Source organism: Epinephelus lanceolatus, chromosome 22, assembly GCF_041903045.1.
Source record: "Epinephelus lanceolatus isolate andai-2023 chromosome 22, ASM4190304v1, whole genome shotgun sequence".
Lineage (NCBI taxonomy): Eukaryota > Metazoa > Chordata > Actinopteri > Perciformes > Serranidae > Epinephelus > Epinephelus lanceolatus.
In genome coordinates, this window is record NC_135755.1 from 25,309,402 (window position 1) to 25,330,382 (window position 20,981).

The following is a 20,981-nucleotide window of genomic DNA, read 5'->3' on the forward strand; positions in this document are numbered from 1 at the left end:
TTATAGGAATAACATGTCAACACTGTAGCATCCACGGTACTTTCCAGTTTTCTCAGTATTGCTGTCTCGTTCTTGATAATTCTGCCTTCCACTAATGATGTATTCCTAGGTACAGTTATTACTGTGAGGGTTTCTTTTCCCTCTCTCTTAGTTTCCTTCTTGCTAGTATTATGACTTTGCAGCATCAATGCATTAACCCCAGATGACATTCTGGATAACTTCACATTTCTACCATGCTGTCCATATAAATACACACAGACACACAGAGTCAGAGATACTAGTGCCAGTTCCTAGATGGGACTACAAAAACTGAGCCACCAGAAGCTGAGAGGTTGAGACATCTGTGCTCCAGTTGCCCGCCAATGTAAACTGAAACCAAGATACAGTACGATGCTGTATTAAGTTTGCCTGGATTCGGAGATCGTTGTCAATGTTATTAGTGAACAGGAACTCACCCATAACATGATGAGGAGTTCAAAGTAATGGCAAAGTAAACATGCTTGCTCTGCAAGCTTGGCAAGTTTTACACTTCCCAAACCTAATATGCAATGCCGATCTCTGAACAGCTGATTTTTCTGTCAATAAAAATGAAACCAAGAAACGAAAACATTTGATGGACTGAATGGTTTTTAGATGCACAAAATTTACAGTGAACTTTTGTGCTAAGTGTGTGTTCTCTAACCAGTACTTAGCTAAATTATCTGTAGTGTCTACTGACAGTCACTTTCATTAATATTTCAAGTCTAAAGATCCAGCTAATTGATCAGTTGTTATTTGGACCTATTTTAAAGGCTTAGGCTGGTTAACAAATCCCAGTAGAAGAGCATAACCAACACTTAGTTCATCACTCAATACTTTCCGTTTTCCCCAGCCTGTCTGCCGGCCTTAACCCATTCATTCCCTTCTCAAGTCTTTAAAAATGACTAACAAATATATAGTTTCAACTTTTAAAAAAGCTCAGTAATTTACTAAAACCACTGGGCATGATAGTTTCAATCAAATGTAACACAGACAAGGGTAAACAGTGCATTTGTTAAGGACTGTTTTGACCTGCAGATTAATACACATTTGGTAAACGTATACAGATTTTTTTTTGTAAAAGTATATTTTTTCTCTATGTTTTTGCCTCTCGTCCACACGCTAACAGAGATTTTAGGAAATGATGACGGAATCTCAATTTGCGCAAGACCACTGTAATGTATTGTAGAAACAACAATGACAGACTACCGGTTTGCTAATGTTTTGTTAGCACTGCTTGGTCTAATGACTACTTCACACTAGGGGCCGTTTCATAGTCGACGCAAAGGCACGCAAACATGACTGCATTTGGACGCATCAAGACACACTGGCTGCCATGATGCGTGCTTGCGTCTCAAAATGTGTTGTCCATTATTTTGATAGGCAACGCAGCGACGCGTGTAATACCATGCGTTGCCAGCTGGGGTGATCATGCAAGTGATGTACTTGAAATTAACCACTTTTTGTTATTCACAGAAGAAGCAGGTATGAAATATGGCGGGCGAGGAGGAAAAACTTTGCGAACTCATACGGGCACACCCCCATTTATATGACAGTTCTAGTGCCCTGCAGTACAAGCTAGCTAGAGCAGTACTAGCTAGCCGGAATGTACCTTTGACTCTGTTACCCCCTATTGCGCGAGCGATGTATTGCATTTCAAGTGTCGCCCGTGTCGCTTGCGTTCAATGTGTTGACTATGAAAGGAAGCGCGTCGCTTGCGTCACTTGCTTACGTTGTGTGCCTCAACTATGAAACGGCCCTTAAACTTAGTATTGCTGCACAACGTCATGGACGAACGGAGGCATCTGCTGCAGCCAATGTTTTTGCACCACCTCAGCGTTCACGGTTTAAAGTCCGCCAGAAACGGTGGTTTTGGATCAGGTTTTGGGATGGCAACAATGGGACTGCTGCTGATGAGGAATGGAAGGAGAACTTCTACAGAGCACCATCTTATCTTTGAGTGTGGTTCTTCATCCTGAGGAGATTTCCAGTAGGTGTTCTGAAAAAGGTAACATTAGCCGACTACCTTTGTGATGAAGGGAGACAGCTGGAGACAGCTAATGGTGATCAGTTGGAGTTGTTTTTGCTCTCTAGTGTGGACAGACATACTTTGGAAAACAAAGGTCGTGTGGACAGAATTATTTTTTAAAACTGAGGGGGAAAATGTCAGTTTAAAAAAATATTGGCATATGTGCAGACAGTGTAATTTAGTTTTAAGACAACAATGACACTTGATGGTACAAAGGATTACGATATATCATGCTTTGGATACACAGGCATTTATTGTCATTGGGATCTCTCTATTTTTTGGTTTCAGTCTTTTCATTGGATTTGTTGATAATAAGAAAAATATAAATTATCTCCAGACTTAAGCTCAGTTTTATTTAGTGTTGCAATTAAATCCTACTAAAATATTAATTGACAAAGCCCACATCGTCAACAGATTCTGATTTGTGGTTACTAGGCTGCAACTATTACTTTATGTCACCCCATTCACATAATCTTGGCCACTGACTTGCTTTGTCATTTTGTTGCATTGTCAGCAGGTTAGCAGACAGTCACCTCCTATCTGAGGCAACGTGCACACACAGAAGACCCTTATCTTGGAGAGGAGGTGGAGGTGGAAGTGTGCAGAGCAAGCGTCGTTGCTTGCAAGTCATGTCAGCCAGTCACACTGAATACAGATGGGGTAATATGCTGATTGAGCCCTTTCAGGTCACCTTGACGGGCTGGAGTGGGGGTGGGTTGAGGGGCAGCCTCCTGTATCTCCGTCTATCACTGATGGACATAACAAGTGGTAACCCTCTTAGACAAGAACAGAGGAGAAGAGGCTTTCAGCAGATTCGCTGAGCACCAGAGTGTTTTCTAATTAGCTCATTAGAGACAGTCTGATTGCAATCACTTCCATTTTAAGAGTTTACTCTCTTAAATTCAGTTTAAAATTCTCTGTGGTTATCTGCGTGATGTCAGGTCTGTCTGCAACTGTGAGATCTATAGACCAGCACTTGTCCTGGATTTCACAAATTACGGGTATTACATGAGCCACAACTCTCTGGGCTGATGTAATGTTCAGCTGCTGCAGCTTAGCCAGGCTGATGTTGAGGGTCAGAAATCCCCCCAAGGAAGGAGCTAAGTACGTAAGGCCCGCCGGTCCTCGGCCACCTCCGACCATATGCGCGGCTTCTGTCTCGCTGGGTTGTGTGTGTCATTTCATACACCAACGAGATAGGGATCTTGATGCCCTTCACATGATGCTTTTACAGTGCAGTTACATTAGCTAATTCGACCCCGCTTTCAAAAATAGCCCTTGATCGATCAGGCTTTCAGTTTCTTGCAAGCCTCAACGTTTCACCTTCAGGCTCTCCCTTGGGGAAAAAAGGGGGGGGGGGGGGGGTTGGGCAACAATCTCTCATTTCAAGTTTTCCAGAAATTCTTTGTATCAGAGGCCGGCATTACTAAATGAGAATACATGTATGCCTTGACCTTCATGACCTTGAGCCACTGACTTAAATTGGCAAGGATCATATGTTGGGAAAATAATCATCAGACGTGTCAAAGATTATAGTGAAATAAAAATGTATACCTAGGGTGATCTGGTGATCTGAATCCCTGCAACCTCAGGAGCTAAAATTACCCTACGGTCCAAACAATGGACAAATCAACTAGAAATGGCTTCTGATGAAGACAGCAGTTACAGCTGGAGCCAGAGCTATTCAGACTGTCTAGGTCATATCAAAATACACTCTCACTAAGCATTAAAGACTAACAACATTAATGATCCAGATCCAGCCCTCTGTGTGGACCATCTCATATGGCGGCTTCGAGCCTCTTTGATCAACTGTCTGTGTAACCTATTTCAGGAAACCACCCTCCACTTGCAGAGTGACTTGGGCTCTGTCCCAAATCATCTCTTTAACCCTTACACTTGTTTCAGAGTTAGTTTTAGTGTGAGTGCTACGTAGAGGAGCAGTTGAAACTCTCAAGTTGGCATGACTTACACATGTCACCAAAAACAGAACCATAAAACACCAATGAAGACTGACAACAAGCAGGTCGCATTAAGCAGATCGCATTAAGCATATTGCTGCATTGCTGACTCTGTCTGACTTGGCTTTCCACAAGGTATTATGAGTAGCCCTTGATGCGAAGAGCGATGGTGAAAATTGATCCCACATTTCACATGAATGCACAGTAAGAAGGGGATGGATTGAAGTTGAAGGAAAAGAAATGGACCACAGCATCGCAGCCACTTATATATAAACGTGTTCAAGACCAGTGAGGTAGCTGATGCTGTCCATGGTCCTACACCGTGAGCACAGACTGGGTTCAGTTTGACTAAAAATAAGCATGCAGTCTGTGATGAGCTGTAACTTGACTTTTCAAAGCACTTATGGCAGTGCTTTACCACTGGAATAAAATCAGAGAGATAAAGAAATGAAGATAACATATCGATGCATTCTCATCCCCTCTACACTTAAATTCACCTACAGGAGTTTTACAAACAATACAAATTCCATTATGCCTTTTAAAACCAGCATTATCTAACACTTTATCTTCTTACAGACTCAGGGAGGGCTGAAACTATTTCCAATATTTATCTGCAGATTATCATCTTGATTATTCATGAAATAAAACCAGGGAATTTTGGACTTTTTTGACTTTAAACATCATTCTATTATCAAACTTGTTTAATCGATGAACTTTTTCTCATACTCTAGACTCATTGGGCTCTAGTTTCACAGACCGGGCGAGGCGGGGGCGCATCGCACCTGCGCTTCGCCAGCTGGGTGTGGCCAGGCGGATTTTGCAAGTTTGGCACACTGTGCGCCTGGCGCAGCTACTCCTCTTTCTCACCTCCGTCCCTCCTACCTGCGCAAGTTGGAAAGAGGGAGGAGAGAAGGCGTGGAGTGGGTTTTACACACATCACACCAATCAAATGAGCCCCTCTCCTCGCCCTTAAATGCGCCGCGCGAAGGTGTAATGAGAGTTTACTCAATTCGCCATGGCAGAAGAGAGCAGCAGCGTCAGACGGCCAAACTTCTCCCAGAAGGAAACTGATGTTTTGGTCCGGGAGGTCTGCTCGCAGTGTCCAAATATACGGAACTGCGAGCAGACCTCCACGGGCTGATGATGCAAAGGTAGCCTGGGAGGAGGTCACCACAACTGTAAATCAATGTTGCGTTTCTCTCGTGCGCACGCGCTCTCTCTTTCTCTCTCGCAGTCTCACTCTGTTTCTTTTCTTTTGACTTTTCTAAGATGACAGATGCTGAATATATTCTCCCTATCTGATGCTGTGGCTGTTTGTGGTTGGCTGAGAGGGATGTGAACTCATTAGTTTGCAACTGTGTTAATCAAATCAGGTTGGGTTTCCATTACATGTGCCAAACGGTGCCAATTTCCTTTGATCTGACATCAGATGTGACGGGACAGTCAATATAGAGATACATTTATGTGCTGATTGCAGATAGTTGCATTGAATAGTGTTTTTTGGGTATTTATTGCATCGTTAATGTGCCTCATATTCTGGAAACCTGTCTGTGAGGTTTTGGTGACATGTGCGCACTGTCCGCTGGTCAGCCAAACTTCAGCTTACACCGGCTGCGCTGACAGTAGACCTGGTTTCAGCTGGCGAGCTTTTAGCGCACCTTCGGCAAAGCCTTTTGGCACGAAACTGTCACTGCGCCAAGCTGGATCTGTCGACACCTCCCCCTGCTGCGCCACCACACCCATCTCAGCGCACTTCGGTCTGCCAAACTACCAAACTGAGCGCGCCTCGGGTTGCGCTGCTCGAAACTAGCTCTGCGCGGGGTTCGCCACCCTGCGCTGCGCCGGGAAACTAGAGCCCAGTATGTTAATGCTGGCAACAACAATACACATACGGAAGCTACCAACATCAGTACTGTAAAATTCAAATCACTGTAATACAGGCAGATAGGAAAATAGCAGCTTTTGTCAATCAATTTATTTGTCACATGAAATCATACAAAATACCCTTCAGTGAAATGTAAATTATTTCATATGCGGTCTCATTAATGCCAATTTTGCCAATTTTCAACAGGCTCTGCATCACAGCAATGTAGGTAGCATGTGTCAGTGAACTACAGTAAACAGCCCTCCATCTTGCCAGCGCCTGGATCTCCCCGCTCATTTTGCAACTCAAATCCGCCGGATGACACGTTCTGTATTAGGACACATAGTATAAGTAGTACAAGAGAGATGCCTCTCTCTTTCTCTCAAACTTGGACCAAACTCAGATCAAAGTAAAACCAGGCAGTGCTGATCAAATACAAACCGAGAATCTGTTACCACATTGCTTATTTCTCGCCTAAAATGTTTTCCGAAACGCATTTTAACGTACTGTTTAACTGTAGTACAAGATTTTAGTACCAGTGAGCTGCCATATTGTTTTTGGATGGGAAACTAGCATTACATCACTCACCAGTGGGAGCGTTTATTGGTCCAATATGGTGCGGTACGTTCTGGTCGTTGTAGGTTTTCTACCTATTGAGCAATTAAATGCCACAGCCCTTTTTCTATGTTTTCTCTTTTCACGAAGCACCAATTTTAAAAGTATTTATGTTTGTCTACTGCATAGACAGCCCAGTTTTATGAAAAAAAAGTGTGTGAAGTGAGAGCAAAGTCAATGTACACATCATATAAGAGCAAGATGAAATGAAGATTTTTCTGCAGAAATAAACTAAGAAGCCACTGATAATACGGGCAAGTACACATTTCTTTTTGTTATGTAAGCCGACTCATAATGGCTCTGCTTTGCATGTATAATGATCTTTTTAGGGGCAAAAATAATAAGCTTCATTGCTTTGTTGTTTTTGTTTTGATAATAACACAGACAATAATAAGTATTATACGTAATGAGTGACAGGGTGACCTTCGAGCCATTCACAGCACTGAGGAGACCGTGAAGAGCCACTGTCCACTCTGATAAGAATGGAGCCAAACAGTGCGATAACCAATCAAGGACGACAAAAAAAGCAGCCATCAGCACCTGCGATGCAAATGAGAACTTCATTTGCACGATTATTACCATTGAATGCAATTAAACTGAATTTTGACAAAAGCAGGGGCGCCGACGAGTGACGACACTGCCAAGAGAGCTCGCAGAATAATTGCGGACAACAAGAGAGAAGCAGGGAGAGCAGCAACTTTGGCTCAGCAGCCCTACATCCGAGTTCCCTACAACCCAACACTGTGTGTTTTGATTGGCCCGTTACTTTATTCTGAACAATACCTTTATCTCTATTGACTGGTCTAACTGCCCAACAATAAGGTAAAACCTCCAAAACAGGAAATCTAATTACTGGCTCTACAGTAGCGCTCTCCCCCTCCCCCTCCTTAGACAAGGAGCCACAGCTGGAACGGATGATAAAACTTGGACTCCTCATCGTCATGGTGAGATCAAAGTCGCAGGCTTTCTATTTTTAAATTATTGGACTCTGGCTCTGTTGTTGCTGGCTGAGCTCAAGCGCCAAAACCATTCTGTTTCTGAGTAGATGTGTGCAGATGCGTGTGCAAACCCATGTGCATACACATATACTGCGATAATTACATAACAAAGACAGCTTCAATTATTTACAATTAAACTTTGCTCAATAACTCAGGCATCAAACCACCCATTAAACTATTTTTCTGCTACTTTCTGATATGTTAAACTATGCTTTTGTATTCACTGTAGAGAGCTCCTATTTGGTTTCTACCTACTGCCCAGTAACCTTGGGCCTGTATGACATGCACACAAGCATTATCGACTTCTACCTATTTTTCATTCAGTTTAAACCAAGGTCACTTCTACAACTCTCCTTTTGAACGATACAAACATGAAAACTCTCACTGCTTTCACAGTGCAAATCAAGGACAAGGGCGCATGCCATATAAATTAAACTGCAAGAAGAAATTACATTTTTTAAAGTTCAATCATAGTAGCCCACAATCTGTACATGCATACAACTTAAATTAGGTTTCTTTTGTGCAAACCACACTCTCACTGCATGCAGACAACAGTTCCTAGAAACTAGCTTGACAACTGCTTTTATTACAGCCGAATCCGTTCAAGCCCAACGAGGCAATCTGAGACGGATGTAATTTATAATTTGGTAGGAGTTCAGCAGTGCACATCTGGATTTTGCTGAAAATTAGGTAGTCATAATAGGAGATAATCCCGTGAATACGTCACACAGGACAAAAATAAACAGCTAGTGCCGGAGTTCATGCAGGGCAGCCTGGTATTATAGTGTATGAGGTGGGAGCTTGCTCGGAATGCACTGGATAAAAATATAAAAAGAAACAGCACACTGTGCAGCGTGCAACAGCAGGTCTCATGTGTGAATATACAGGAGGTGTACAGCATCACCACTGGTGCCCGCATGAATGTCTAAGTTCACAGGGAGGAAACACAAACAGTCTGCTCCCTGCACAGAACCCGCTTTGTAAGTGATCTTTGAAGCGCATCCTGATGGAAGATCTCGCCTCTGTGACGCTATTTATAGCTTGGTAATACATCAGAGGTCACACCTTCCATCTCGGCAGAACCAACATCTGCCTCGATACACGCTGGCTTACCCAGCGTTGACGGTAGCAGGCATCTAATGATGTGGTTGGTTGAGACTCTCTTTTGGATTTCTTACAATTACTTATTTTATGTGCTCATTCTTTTGCTGACATTACTTAATTCACTGAACCTAAATTTAGCTCACTTATACATCGGAAGATCCTATTTGCTCTTCATCTACCAGTTGTCCAGTTGTTTGTGGTGTGCTGTCAGATGTGGCCGCGCTAAAATGACAGAGTGACTTCATTATCCCCACTGACAAACTCGTCTGACTTTTGGTGTGTCACAATGATGGTAACAAGTGGAGGGGGGCTCGTCACTCCTCCGTCTTCCCTAAAACCGTAGCGCACAAAGCGCTGGCTAATCTGATCTGCCTGAGCCAGTATTTTCAAAAGCAGCCAGTCAGTCCATCAGCCAAACAATGAGAGAGGCCACAAGATAACAAGATAAGCCTGGGCTGGCCTGGTGAGGTGGTCCTGAGGAGGGGGCGGCGGGGTGGGTGTGCATATGATGAAAGACCCTACTAATGCCATGTACAGCCAGAGCAAGCCTGCACTGCTGCTCGTAATAAATCTGACTTTATGCCATTTCAGGCCTAAACTGAGCTCTTTAAAGAGGTTTAGAGAGGGTATTACAATAGCTGCAAAAAGAAGAAGCGTTACTGATCGGAATGAAAAAATGCTACTTTTCCTCACTCACTGTGAAGTGTGGTTAAGATGCCAGCATTGATTGGCTTGGCATACTGGTCCTTTTTTTTTTTTGCACACAGCAAGAAAAAGAAAAGGGTTGGACAAATGATTGCTTCAGTGGGACACCATCAGCATGCAAAGCCAACTGTAGCACACACACACACATCTGTTGCTTTTCCGGTGAAAAAATGGCTGAAGCAGAGCAAACCTCGAGCTAGTGATATTCATACTCCTCCATCTTGTGTTGCCGTGATCTTTCCAAGCTTCTGAGGCAAACGTAGGAGCCTCGAGCTCTATTGTGACCTTGAACTGTGTCTCTGCAGTCTGTGTGGCAAGGATTTACTGACTGTGTGAGTGTGAGATGCGCTCAGATGGGGTGGAAAAGGCACTGTGTGTTGTAGACCTCCCTCAGCCCTTCTTTATGACCTAGTGGTCAGTAATCGGTCCTTTGTGCGTGGGCCCAAGTCAATTCCCAGTCACTGACAACACCACCACATTAAGAAGCTTAACTGTAAGAGAACATGCAACAATTAAGAGCAACAATACAGTAAAATGACGCCATCTTTGACCTACGAAGCCTCAGAGCTCACAGGGCCAAGTTGTGTGACACTGTAGTCGCCCTTCGGCACTAGTGCAGAGAGGCGGGTGACGTGACAGATGTGTTAGAGTTACAGTAGCACGCTACATATATACTGCAGTCAAATAGCAAAAACACACCATCTATAGCCTCAAAATATCTCATCAAAACAGAATATTTTCAACACAACAAAGGTAGTATTTGTTCCAGACAGGGGCACAGGGTTTTTTCGACATTTTGGGGGACACATTAAGCGTAGGGTCTCCCCCAGGAAATTTTAAGCATCAAACACACACATTTTCTGCATTATTGTGAATTTTCAGGCAATGCTTCGTGCATTTCTTACACCAATTAATGATGGAAATGTCACGGGACTTCCTGCCAACCATGCATAGTTGCTTCATCCTCTCTCTGTTTTATTGCAGATTGCAGCTGTTGCTTTTGAAGTTGCAGTCTGCCACCACCTGTTGGACCTGTTGCACGTGGCACTGTTGTATCTATAGCAGCTTTCACACATGCACTGCAAACCTATAATTATCTAGACATTACTCAAACCAGCTGTATGTGACAACGCAAACGTCCAAATCAGTTGGATCGGACATTAAAATGGGACTTTAACCCGCCAGCTTTCTAGTACAAAGTCCGTGCAATGTCTCTCTACAGGGTTGATTGAGCCCATGTGTGAAAAGCGCAGGTAACTGTCTGAAGAATTCACAGCGAGCGAGTGGGTGTGTTGATGACACTTCTATCATGTGGCTCACATGAAACCTGAATAAAACAAACACCCGCTGGTGAAGACAAACGGGTAATTTACATGGAGATGACAACAAAATGCCAAACTAAAGAGATGACAAGAGTCGGGAACTTCTGTCGGCCAAAGCGGAAATTGTCAGGAAAATTCAAGGGACGACAACAGACTCTGTTGTTTGCAACCAAAATACAAACTGGCTATGTGACTATGGTGTCATCAGCGTCATGTCCTGCCTCCTGCACGCTCTACCCAGGCAACACCCATCAACTAAACCAAACAGAGCACTTCCAGAAGATGAAAACGCATCAGTAGTGTGCTACATGTGTGAAAGGGAAACTTCATCTCAGGCCTCTGAATGAATTTAAATTATTGAAGTCATGTGTCAATCCTCAAAGACAGATTCTGATTCCAAACAGAATTGCTAAAAGTAGATGAGAGCAAGGAATATACGGCCAGTCTGCAGGGTTGCGTCTCATAGGAGGTAGAGTGGCAGAGGTGGCAACCTAACTCGCTGGGCTAAGGCAGAGTGCCCTTGTTGTGAGATTAACAAGCAGCTAAGCACTCATTAGGTAAACAAAGGTATTAGGCACCAATCAGGCCAGAACTAATAGGTAAATACATCCTTCCAACATCTGTTTGGGTCAAAGATGAACAAATGAAATCACAAGTCATGCACTGGGATCAACTAAAGATGCAACTCTGACTCAAAAGTAGCAAAAATTGTCAAGTCATTTCAATTTTCTCGTCATCCTGCTCCAAATTTGCTCTGATCAATAATTTTAAATTTTTGATCAGCTCATTGTTTTGGCTTTATGGCCCATAAACGTTGCTGTCTGTGCGTTCATAGCAAGTGGCTGCACCAACTGTACGCTACCTGCCTACCACTAAATATCAGACAGACAAAGTTAGCAACTGGCTGGTAAACGTAGTGGAGCATTTAGCAGCTATAGAGACAACTATTTCTCTCAGCAGTGGTGGAAAGCAAAACAGAGCTAAAAAAGAGTGAACAGCTGACATAAATTCATGAGGTGGCCAAAACACAACTTCAGAGAAAGGCTAATGTTGCTCCATGTGTGCTGAACGTGTAAATAAGCAACTGTTAGCTAACATCGCAAACTTAAAAGCATGGATGTGTAAAGATAACTGGATAGAGTATTGAAAGCAGGCCCTGTTCATTCATATTAAAGTTGCTCAATGGCACATGAATCCAAAAAGTTCAACTACCATGTGTAAACCATGGTACCATGTGCTCTGCCTCTGTAGAATAGGCGCTCTAGAGACTTCTGCTGACTAACTTCGAGTTTAGCGCTCTGCTAACTTGAATGTGGATAAAAAATGATGCAGTTGTGCAGCTTTTCGAGACTTTCAAAATGTTATCTGACGGAATAACACATACTGTAGTATAACATATAGATAGTCAAATGAGTCATCTTGCGGAGGTTGTGACACTCAAAATCCACTGATTTACAGACAGCTCTTTTACAATGTAAGCCTAAAGGATTAAGTCTTTTTGGAACTTGTAATTTCAGCAGTTTGACCACTATGTCACCCTGCACTGTTCCTAGGAGCTTGTTTAAAAGGTGTTAATATATCAATATTGTGTTGACAGCTTGTTTATACTGCCCCCAAGTGGCCAAAAAAAATCAGTTAATGCAGATTAAAAGGCCAGTGCGTGTGGGATTTAGGGGCATCTATTGGCAGAAATGGAATCTAATATTCATGACTGTGTTTTCATTTGTTTTTAATCAACTGAAAATAAGAAGCACTGTGTTTTCGTTACCTTAGAGTGAGACGTTTCTATCTATATACAGGGCGGGTCCTCTTCCACACAGTCCACCATGTTGTTTCTACAGTAGCCAAGAATGGACAAATCAAACACTGGTTCTACATAGGGCCATTTGTGTTTTCATGCCGGTCACTGTAGTTCTCCAACATGCTTAGCACACAGGAGAAGTTACAGTTCTGCAATCTTACTGCCGAATGCCACTAAATCCTGCACACTAGACTTCAAGTATAATTTCTAAACCATCATATTTAGAGGAAAAATGATCTTTTAGTTCTCAGCATGGTATGGTGGGTGCGAGCAGAGTTCATTTTTCATCTCCACGCACTGGCGGCTGAGATTCTGCAACTTTGTGTCAAGTTGTCATCATCAGTGTTAAGCAGTTACAGTAATAGAGGATTTCATACGGATTTCAAAACTGCAGGCACCACCAAGATTTACGGGACGAGCGTGAAAGAATCCACATGCTGTCACTCCTAAAACTCTGTGAGGTGTTGAACTTCCTCCCATCTGCCTGAAATGTAAAGTTTGTTGTTGCGCTGAAAGCATCGTCCTTTGCCATCCTATTTTGCCGTAATTCCAAGTCAGTCTAAGTGCATGGCATTATGGAGCATTCACGGTTCTGTTAACTGGATTGAGAGATTATTGCAGATTACATTTGATGAGGCTGACCATTGAACTGCTGTGAAACAATGGCTTCAAATAGACCTAGCAACCACGCTGAGATCTGACAGTTCTGTTTGCGGTGTATTGATAATGTTACACCTTATCCCTGGGCTAAAAAAAAAAAGAAAAGAAAAGAAAAAGACACCTCTGATCTGTCAAATGATCGAAAAGCGAGCCCTCCTCTCACCATTTAACGCTCTGCCTGGGAGCTAAGGCATTATTTTTGAGAAAATGAGAGAAACAAAGCCAGCTATTTTTATGTTACCAGGAGGAGAATAAACAAGTTTGAGAAAAGAAACTTTTCATGTCAATAATAAAAAAGAGAACGCAGTGCAAGCAGCTCTGTAGCGAGATGAAAGGCAGCGGTCGCAGACGGTACAAAACTGACTGATGACTACTAAATGCAGAACATCACACTGCTGCCCATGTTACTCTCTGAATCAAATCTTACATGGTATTTATAGCATGCATTGTTTATGGCCAACTGCCAAGAAACCTACGCACTTTTATCCTTAGGGTGACACCATAACGCCGCTTCTCTTTTGCTGCTGACTGCCTGTGTTTCTGTCTATGGCAGCAATGTAACACACAACAGGGACGTCCCAATATCATAATGCACGAAATAATCACAGGGAAGCCCATTTTAATCAAGTGTTTAGTTCAAGGGCATGGTGTCGAATAATACCCTATTGTCCTTACAATGCAATACTTTACACTTCAACAGCACTATGTGGAGGATTAAGGACACCTTGGAGCTCAGTCATGACGGGGAAATGATTAACTTATAAAAAAAGCAACAACGCAGCTTTCCGTTCATAGTGGTGAATGTCGCTTAAAAATAGAAAGACAGAAAAGCACAAAACCAGACCCTCGATCATGTTTTGCAGGACACTTGTCCTTGGGCTCCTGTTTTACTCTCCATTACTCATGTATGAATTTACACACACACACACACACACACACACACACACACACACACACACACACACACAGGGCTGCTAAATTGCCAATTAAATCTCAAAATAACATGTGTCTTGAAATACACATGTCCCCAAAGTGCCAAAGCTTGATTAAAAGAAGGATGTTTAGATGATTATATTCTAATAATATTTGTGCCTTTCCAGCTCCATTAACCCTGTAGACCCAGACTACAAAATAAATGACAACCTGATAAAATAAAAGCTTAAGACTTTAATTTTGCACATTTTTATGTGCTATGTTTGATATGTTTTTTTAAAGCTGAGAGAAATGCTGAGAGGTGCAGCCGTGGGACTGTTACCCACAATGCAACAGAGAGGAGAGGCTAAATCTGCTGTAAGCGTCCTAGGAGATGAGACGTGATGGCGGGGTTTGATCGACTCATCTGTCTCGCACTATTTCTTCCCCCCATCAAAAGTTGTTTTTCAACACACACACACACACAAAGACACACACAGATCTGTTGGCCAAAGTACCCAGAATCCATTGCAGCTCAAGGTCACCTGAGTCTTCTCTGGCACTCAGCCTGTGCACCTCTATTCTCACTCTTTTCTTGCACTGGAGCCCTAAATCAGTTTCGTATGATAGAATAGAAGCCGAAGTAAAGAACAGCTTTCATGCTTGCTTTTTAAATAAAGACAGTGGCTTCACATTTTGGGTTTTGCACAGTGCGAATCAAATGGCGACTCTTCCAGAGTTTCCCCTCCGCTACATAGTGAAACCTGCCATTTAAATATCCTTTATGTGCTTAAAATAAATCCCGATTTAATTAAAGCTTTACAATGCAACTTTCACAAAATTTCATTTCCATCTCATGTCACAAAGAAATCTAAATCCGTCTGGATAATCTCTACACCAGTATCAAATTGCACTGCAGTGTCTTTTGCCCTCGAGTGTCATTGAGGGGGCGAATGTTATACGAAGTAACACAATGATTTCTGCGTTTTTTTTGTTTGTGGAGTATTCATTGCTTATGCCACTGAGCAAAAATTTAAATACTGAACTAAATGACTGTACATAAAGAATCTCCCATGAGAGAAAATATGGAGGAACGCACACATCCAACAAGACGACCGCTGCAAGCCTGAAGCCATTTACTACATGTGGTTCACCTCACTGAGCTGTATGTGGTTGACATGTTTACAGAACTATTTAAACACAATATTAATGTGGGAAATCTTTAACTGGGAGGAAAAAATAGCTCTGGAGATTTTCGGAGGGATTTGTTTGTCAGACCGGGACACAATTTGTAGAGCTTAACCCAGAATTACACATTTGACTGTGTTTTATTAATCCCACAGAGGAATACTGTTTGCCAGCCCTGTGCAGCATCATTTAAGCCACATTAATGCACAACGGTCAGTTTAGTTGTTGACTCCATATTTTACACCCACTGAGCTCCTGTTATTTGCCTCATTCACAACTAATGAGCATGTATGCCATAAATCCCTCTCATGAAACATGAGTTTGGCATCGGTTGTTGTATATGGAATGGTCTAAAAGTGCGGGACATCTGTGAGATGGCGGTCTCCTTTGAAAATGCTCATTAGGTTGATGAGAACAAAAAGATGCATGGAATTTAAAGCACGTCTCCACAAACAAACTGGGTTCATCTTTGGCTCAACTGAAACAGTTCTCACAGTAAGGCTGACTTCATCACAATAACAAATCAGCTGCATGATATGTGTAAAAGGATGAGTTTGTGCTCCCATGCCAGAGGAGAAATGGAAGGTCATTTCTATCAGCCAAAGTGCTAGAACTCATTACTGCACACCTACTGTAACTTCCTTATAGTCTGACATTCCATATGAAATTGTATTTTTAGAAAAGATGGTGGTGAAGGAAAGTAATACAGATCAAGAAACCAACTCACCTTGGGTTGTACTTCTACTTCTACCACTTGGTTCTTGCTCATGCAATTTTTGACGAAGCTCTCGACTCTGCTGTTGCACTTCATGAAGATCACGTAGGTGGCGTAGGCTGAGAGCAGGGCGACACTTTCCCACACGGAGATGAAGTTATCCAGGAAGAAGATTATGAGCATGATCAGATCCAGGATGTAGAAGGAGACGTCGCGGAAGAGCGGCCACCATGTTAAGTTGAGGATCTCCTTAGAGAAGATGGCACACATCCCAATCACGAAGAGGATGTTGAAGACGGCCGAGCCCACGATGGTCCCGATGCCCACGTTGCTGTGTGAGATGAAGACACCGATGATGGAGGTGAAGAGCTCTGGGGCTGAGCCGCCTGCCGCCATGAAGGTGGCACCTGCTACGTCATCTGAAATGGACAGCTTCTCCGTGATGACGGTCAGCGCTGGGACGAAGAACTCGTCGCACACTATGGCTAAGGCAATGAACATGTAGATCATGCCAAACATGTGGAGGAGCACTGCTCCTTGGCGCCTCTCCTCAAGGGTGAAAATGTCTGGCGGGTACTCCCCCTGGCTGTCGTTGCTATCTGCTGTAGATTTCATGGCTATTGGCATGTCGGCTGACACGTTAGGGTCCCTCTGGTGTTGGGTGAAAAGTAGAGTCCGGTGGGGGGCCGACTGGTGGAGACTCTCCTGGGGGAGCACTGGCTCGCTGAAGCCCCCTGAACTCCAGGTCAAGGCACTGAGGGAGACAGCACTTATGGCCACCAGGCTGAGGACGAACCCTAAGATTCGCACGGGCCTCAGCTTTCTCCGCAGACACCGGTAGGCCTGCCGCTTACAGGCAGCACCCACCATGGGCCTTCTCTCTGGTGAATCCATGCAGGGCTGATCTGAACCCATGTCTGTGCAGCTTGTGGTGTCCTCACTCTCAATGGCTGGGTAGGTAGAGGGGAGAGTGGGGAGCAGGTTTTACCGGAGACACTGCATGGTGCTTGTTTTCAGTTTCAAATCAGTTGAAAGGACTGTGGGTGCTTTCCAGGGTCTGGTTTGCCAAATGATGTCTTCATATTAGCCTCTGCAGGACAGTGTCGACAGAATGAAGAAAACGAATTATTGAATCAGGAAATAAACTCAAGGTTGTAAAATTGACATAAAAATACAGGCTGTCTGGATATTGAGTAAACAAGTATTATTCTAAAGATTCAGCTTTGCCAGCATAAATAGTTTGATGTTACAAAGTTGATTTCTTAATCATCAGAGAGCTCATCTCTGTCAGTTTGACCTCCATCATGTAAAACATTTTATTAATACACATTCTCAAAAGTGTGCTTTCACCGCTTTTCGCTTTCTATATGACATTGTAGACAGAGAACAGGAAATTTGACGCTGTACACCTTACTTTTCTTTATAATAATTAAAAAATATCATTAAAAAAACAGCTACATTGACCCATGATTGTTGCTGTGGAAAAGTTGGCCACAAATCAGGACTAGTATTCTTCATCACTACCAAACAAAAAGCTACATGTACTCAGAAATTAAAGCCAAACAGGAAATCCCCGGTTATACAGACATGCAAAATACTCTTTTTAAAATATATTGCTTATTTCTTGTTTTAAACGGTACTCAGTAAATAAAACTAAGATAAAATATATAATGTGGAAAAATTAATGTTGAGGTCTTTAAACTCATTCAAACCACAAGATGCAGCACACAGTCAAGGAAACTTAAATGTGCAGATGATTCTGCTGGTGTAGCTATCTCAATTTTTAATTGTGACAAATTGCGATCGAAAAGCGGAAACCTGCTGTTTTTACCTGAGAAAATACCACGAAACGTGAAGGCCGAGGGTTTACGGACATCACTTGGCTGCAGTCAGTGAAAATGGTAAACGCTATGACGCGGCTGCTCAGGTAAAAGCACAGAAAAACCCACGTCCTGTCCTGTTTGACTTCCCAATGATGCACAGCCTGCTGCCTTCCAGCAGAACAGCTCATCTGAGGTGTCAGCCCAACTCTTTTCCCTGTCTGCCCTTCAATAATAATGCCTTCGCCCTTTCAGCTGGATCATCACACAACAAACAGCTAACCATCATCCCCGACCAAAACAGCCCCAACATTAGTTTCCCTGGCGAGGCGCATGACGCGTGGAGAGGCTGCAGACGGCGGCATGCCTTACCTTTGACAGAGGCGAGAAAACAGCCGCACGGCACAGCAGCACGTTGAAATTAGGAAATCCTCTCCGGTGCCCTCTTGCTCTCATTGAGCAAAAAATGTGACCGGTCTCCGCTCTCCGACGACAGAGGAGGAGCTTTGGAGAGGAGGAAAAAAATGCTTTTCCAACTGCGCTCACCTCTCTCCCTCACAGCAGCAGCAGCAGCAGCAGCATCCCTCCCGTCTCGGATGAGAGGAGGAAGAAAAAAAAAAAACACCCGGTCGAAAATACCTTGCTAATGTAGCAGAATATTATGCTGGGCTGCGCTGACCACGTGAACCGCTCGGTTTATTAATAAAGCCAGGTAAGCGGCAAACGGCGCATCCTTCCCTGCTCGCTTCACGCGGTGGGGGCTTTGGTGATGTTGCATTTTGAGGGAGGAGTTGCCGTGGTTACACAGCAAAGGCAGTATTTCCACTGATTTCCCTTTTTTGTTTTACCCCTCTAAGGACGGAACAGGTGGATATGCTTCAGCTCAGCTGCAGACTTGTGTGTACGCCTTAGGTCATTTCAAGGTTATATGCGAGTGATGGATCCCCTTTCGCAAAGATAACTGTCACGTGCAGCCTGAGGTGCAGCATCATTGATTTCCCCCTACGTACAAACTATTCATCTTCTCACTTAAGCTGGAGAGTGATATTTCATTTTAAAGGAATGTTTACCATTTTGGACCTTCACAAAGACCTATTAGCTTTGTTGCATGAGTTTCATTAGAGTATTGATAACCTACCACTCTCATATCTGCATGTCCAGTAGGCTGTGGAGCATAAAGACTGCAAACATAAGGACTGTCTTTAAAGTAATTAGGCCTATAACTTGTTTTTACTCTGTACAAAAAAACCCAACATTTTAAAAGGACAATTTATGGGTCTGGGGGGTTGTTCATTCAATGATCCATTTTTCATAACCACTTATCACAGAGACACGATAACATTCACACCTACGGGTGATTTAGAGTCGCCAATTACCAATCACCTAGCCGTGTCTTTGGATTGTGGGAGGAAGCCGGAGTAGAGAAAGCCCACGCTGATGCAGGAAGAACATGCAAACTCCGCACAGATGGGCTAACTTGTTTCTCCATTTTGTACAAAATACAAAATTTTAGAAGATCAGTTTATGGGTTTGGGGCGTTGTGTGAGAGACTATTTCTTGGGCAGGTGCAGTAACTTTAGATTAAACAGACAAGATATAACTTTAATTCGTGATCTTTAGAGGTGGTACGGAAGCTGAGAGTGGCCATGCTTGAATGTTTTTTTAATGCTGTTAACGAGATCATGACTCACTTATTTTGTTATCTTGAGAAAACGAAAATATCTTAATGAGATAATCAGTTGGTTATCAGATAAACAAAAGGTAATTTCCGTATTGCTTAAAATGTTTATCAAAGATCAGGAGCGCCATGCTACCATGCGTCCAGACAACTGTAGCAACTGATTTAAAATTTATGAATCCTTCATCAGGACAATGATCCTGAAGGCTGAAATCAGGTGCGACCAAACAAACCAGACACTCATTTTTGAGGTCTCCATTACTATCCTATGATCTATGAAAAACAAAAGATTCATCCTCAGTATTTTGAAAAATACCTCTTTTGTTTTCTCAAGAAAAAATTGATAGCTAGCATGGCCGTTCTTGGCTTCCGTAAGTAGGTGAGTTTTGTTACCATTTGACCAAGTCACACCAGCTGTTCCCAGTCTTTATGTTAAGCTAAGCTAGCTGGCCACTGGCTCCAGTATCATATTAAACAAATCAATGTGATGTCATCCCTTCATCTCTATGTTTTGCACTCTGGGTAGAAGCCCAGAGTGTTGCTAAAATGATGCTGGCGTTGTATCTTGATCCAGAAGGGGTCAACAGTTCAGAAGACAACAAAATTACTTGGTTATGGTTAGAAAAAGATTGTAGAAATTGCTAGAATAACACCCAGCTTTGAGTGGCACAGAAGTAAGACGGGGTCAGCGGTAAGGTTTAGGCAACAAAGCGACTTGGTTATGGTTAGGAAAAGACTGCAGATGTTGCTAAAAGAAAACCTGCAACCGATTTTGTTTGTCGGTCCCAACACCGCTCTCCTGGGTCAAAGTCCAGTGTTCGTAGGATCTATCCACCACCTCTCCCACCCTGTCCATGCTGTGTATCTTGATGCTCTAGGAGTGAGAGCAGTCTGATCACACATGCTTTATATGCCACTTTGCTCCATTTTGAATATGTCAACCAATACCGTGCCTTGATCTGACATAACCATCACGCCTACTGCCACCCGGGTCGCCATGTTTCCCCCTCATGTCAAATAAAGCCACCCAACCACTTAGCATTAGTCGACAGGCCAAACCCTGTTGGAGAGACGCAGACACGCAATCTCTACATAGTGTGACAAAGTATGTGTGACACTAATGGCCTGGTGCTGTATAATAAATCATGATTCACTGACCTCATTGATTGCCCCCTCTCCTCTGCTCTCATCTCCTCCCCACTGTAGCTGCCTCTTGTTACCTAACAGGAAACAAAGAGGACGACAGCATTGACTTGAGTTACCTCAGAGTATCAATAGTTTTGTGATGACTAGCCTGCCAGTTGTGGTTCATGTTTGTCCAGGGTTTATAAGCTAAATTAGCTGATATGGTCGGTCCTTCAGATTCAGATTCAGATTCAGAATACTTTATTAATCCCCGGGGGGAAATTGTTTTTGTTCCTCTGACATTTAATCAAATAATATATCCTTGAATTAGACTCATCTGTAACTACTATCAAAAAGATGTTTTTTATGCCGAGACATAGCTAGATGAGAAGTTTGTTACCACCCTCAAACCTATCCATTAAATATAAGGATACAGCTGGCAGCCATCTTGCCTAGATTAGCATAAAGA

The 20,981-nt window shown here is 43.0% G+C and overlaps 1 protein-coding gene across 8 annotated transcripts in view; it reads right to left on the reverse strand.

The window, feature by feature from the left end:
* The window catches only part of slc24a2a (solute carrier family 24 member 2a), a 60,409-nt gene extending 41,820 nt beyond the window's left edge, over positions 1-18,589 (reverse strand). For 3 of the 8 annotated variants that reach the window (XM_078164216.1, XM_078164215.1, XM_078164213.1), the window contains exons 1-2: positions 18,082-18,589; positions 15,901-16,979 (exon numbers count right to left, since the gene is read on the reverse strand). In XM_078164216.1, coding sequence (XP_078020342.1) covers positions 15,901-16,804 — 904 coding nt within the window. In that variant the 5' untranslated portion in view covers positions 16,805-16,979; positions 18,082-18,589. Of the gene's footprint in view, positions 1-15,900; positions 16,980-17,720; positions 18,013-18,081 lie in introns of those variants that run through there. The other 5 variants (XM_033609660.2, XM_033609656.2, XM_078164217.1 and 2 more) reach the window with 3 other exon arrangements.
* Between the last annotated feature and the right edge of the window lie 2,392 nt (positions 18,590-20,981).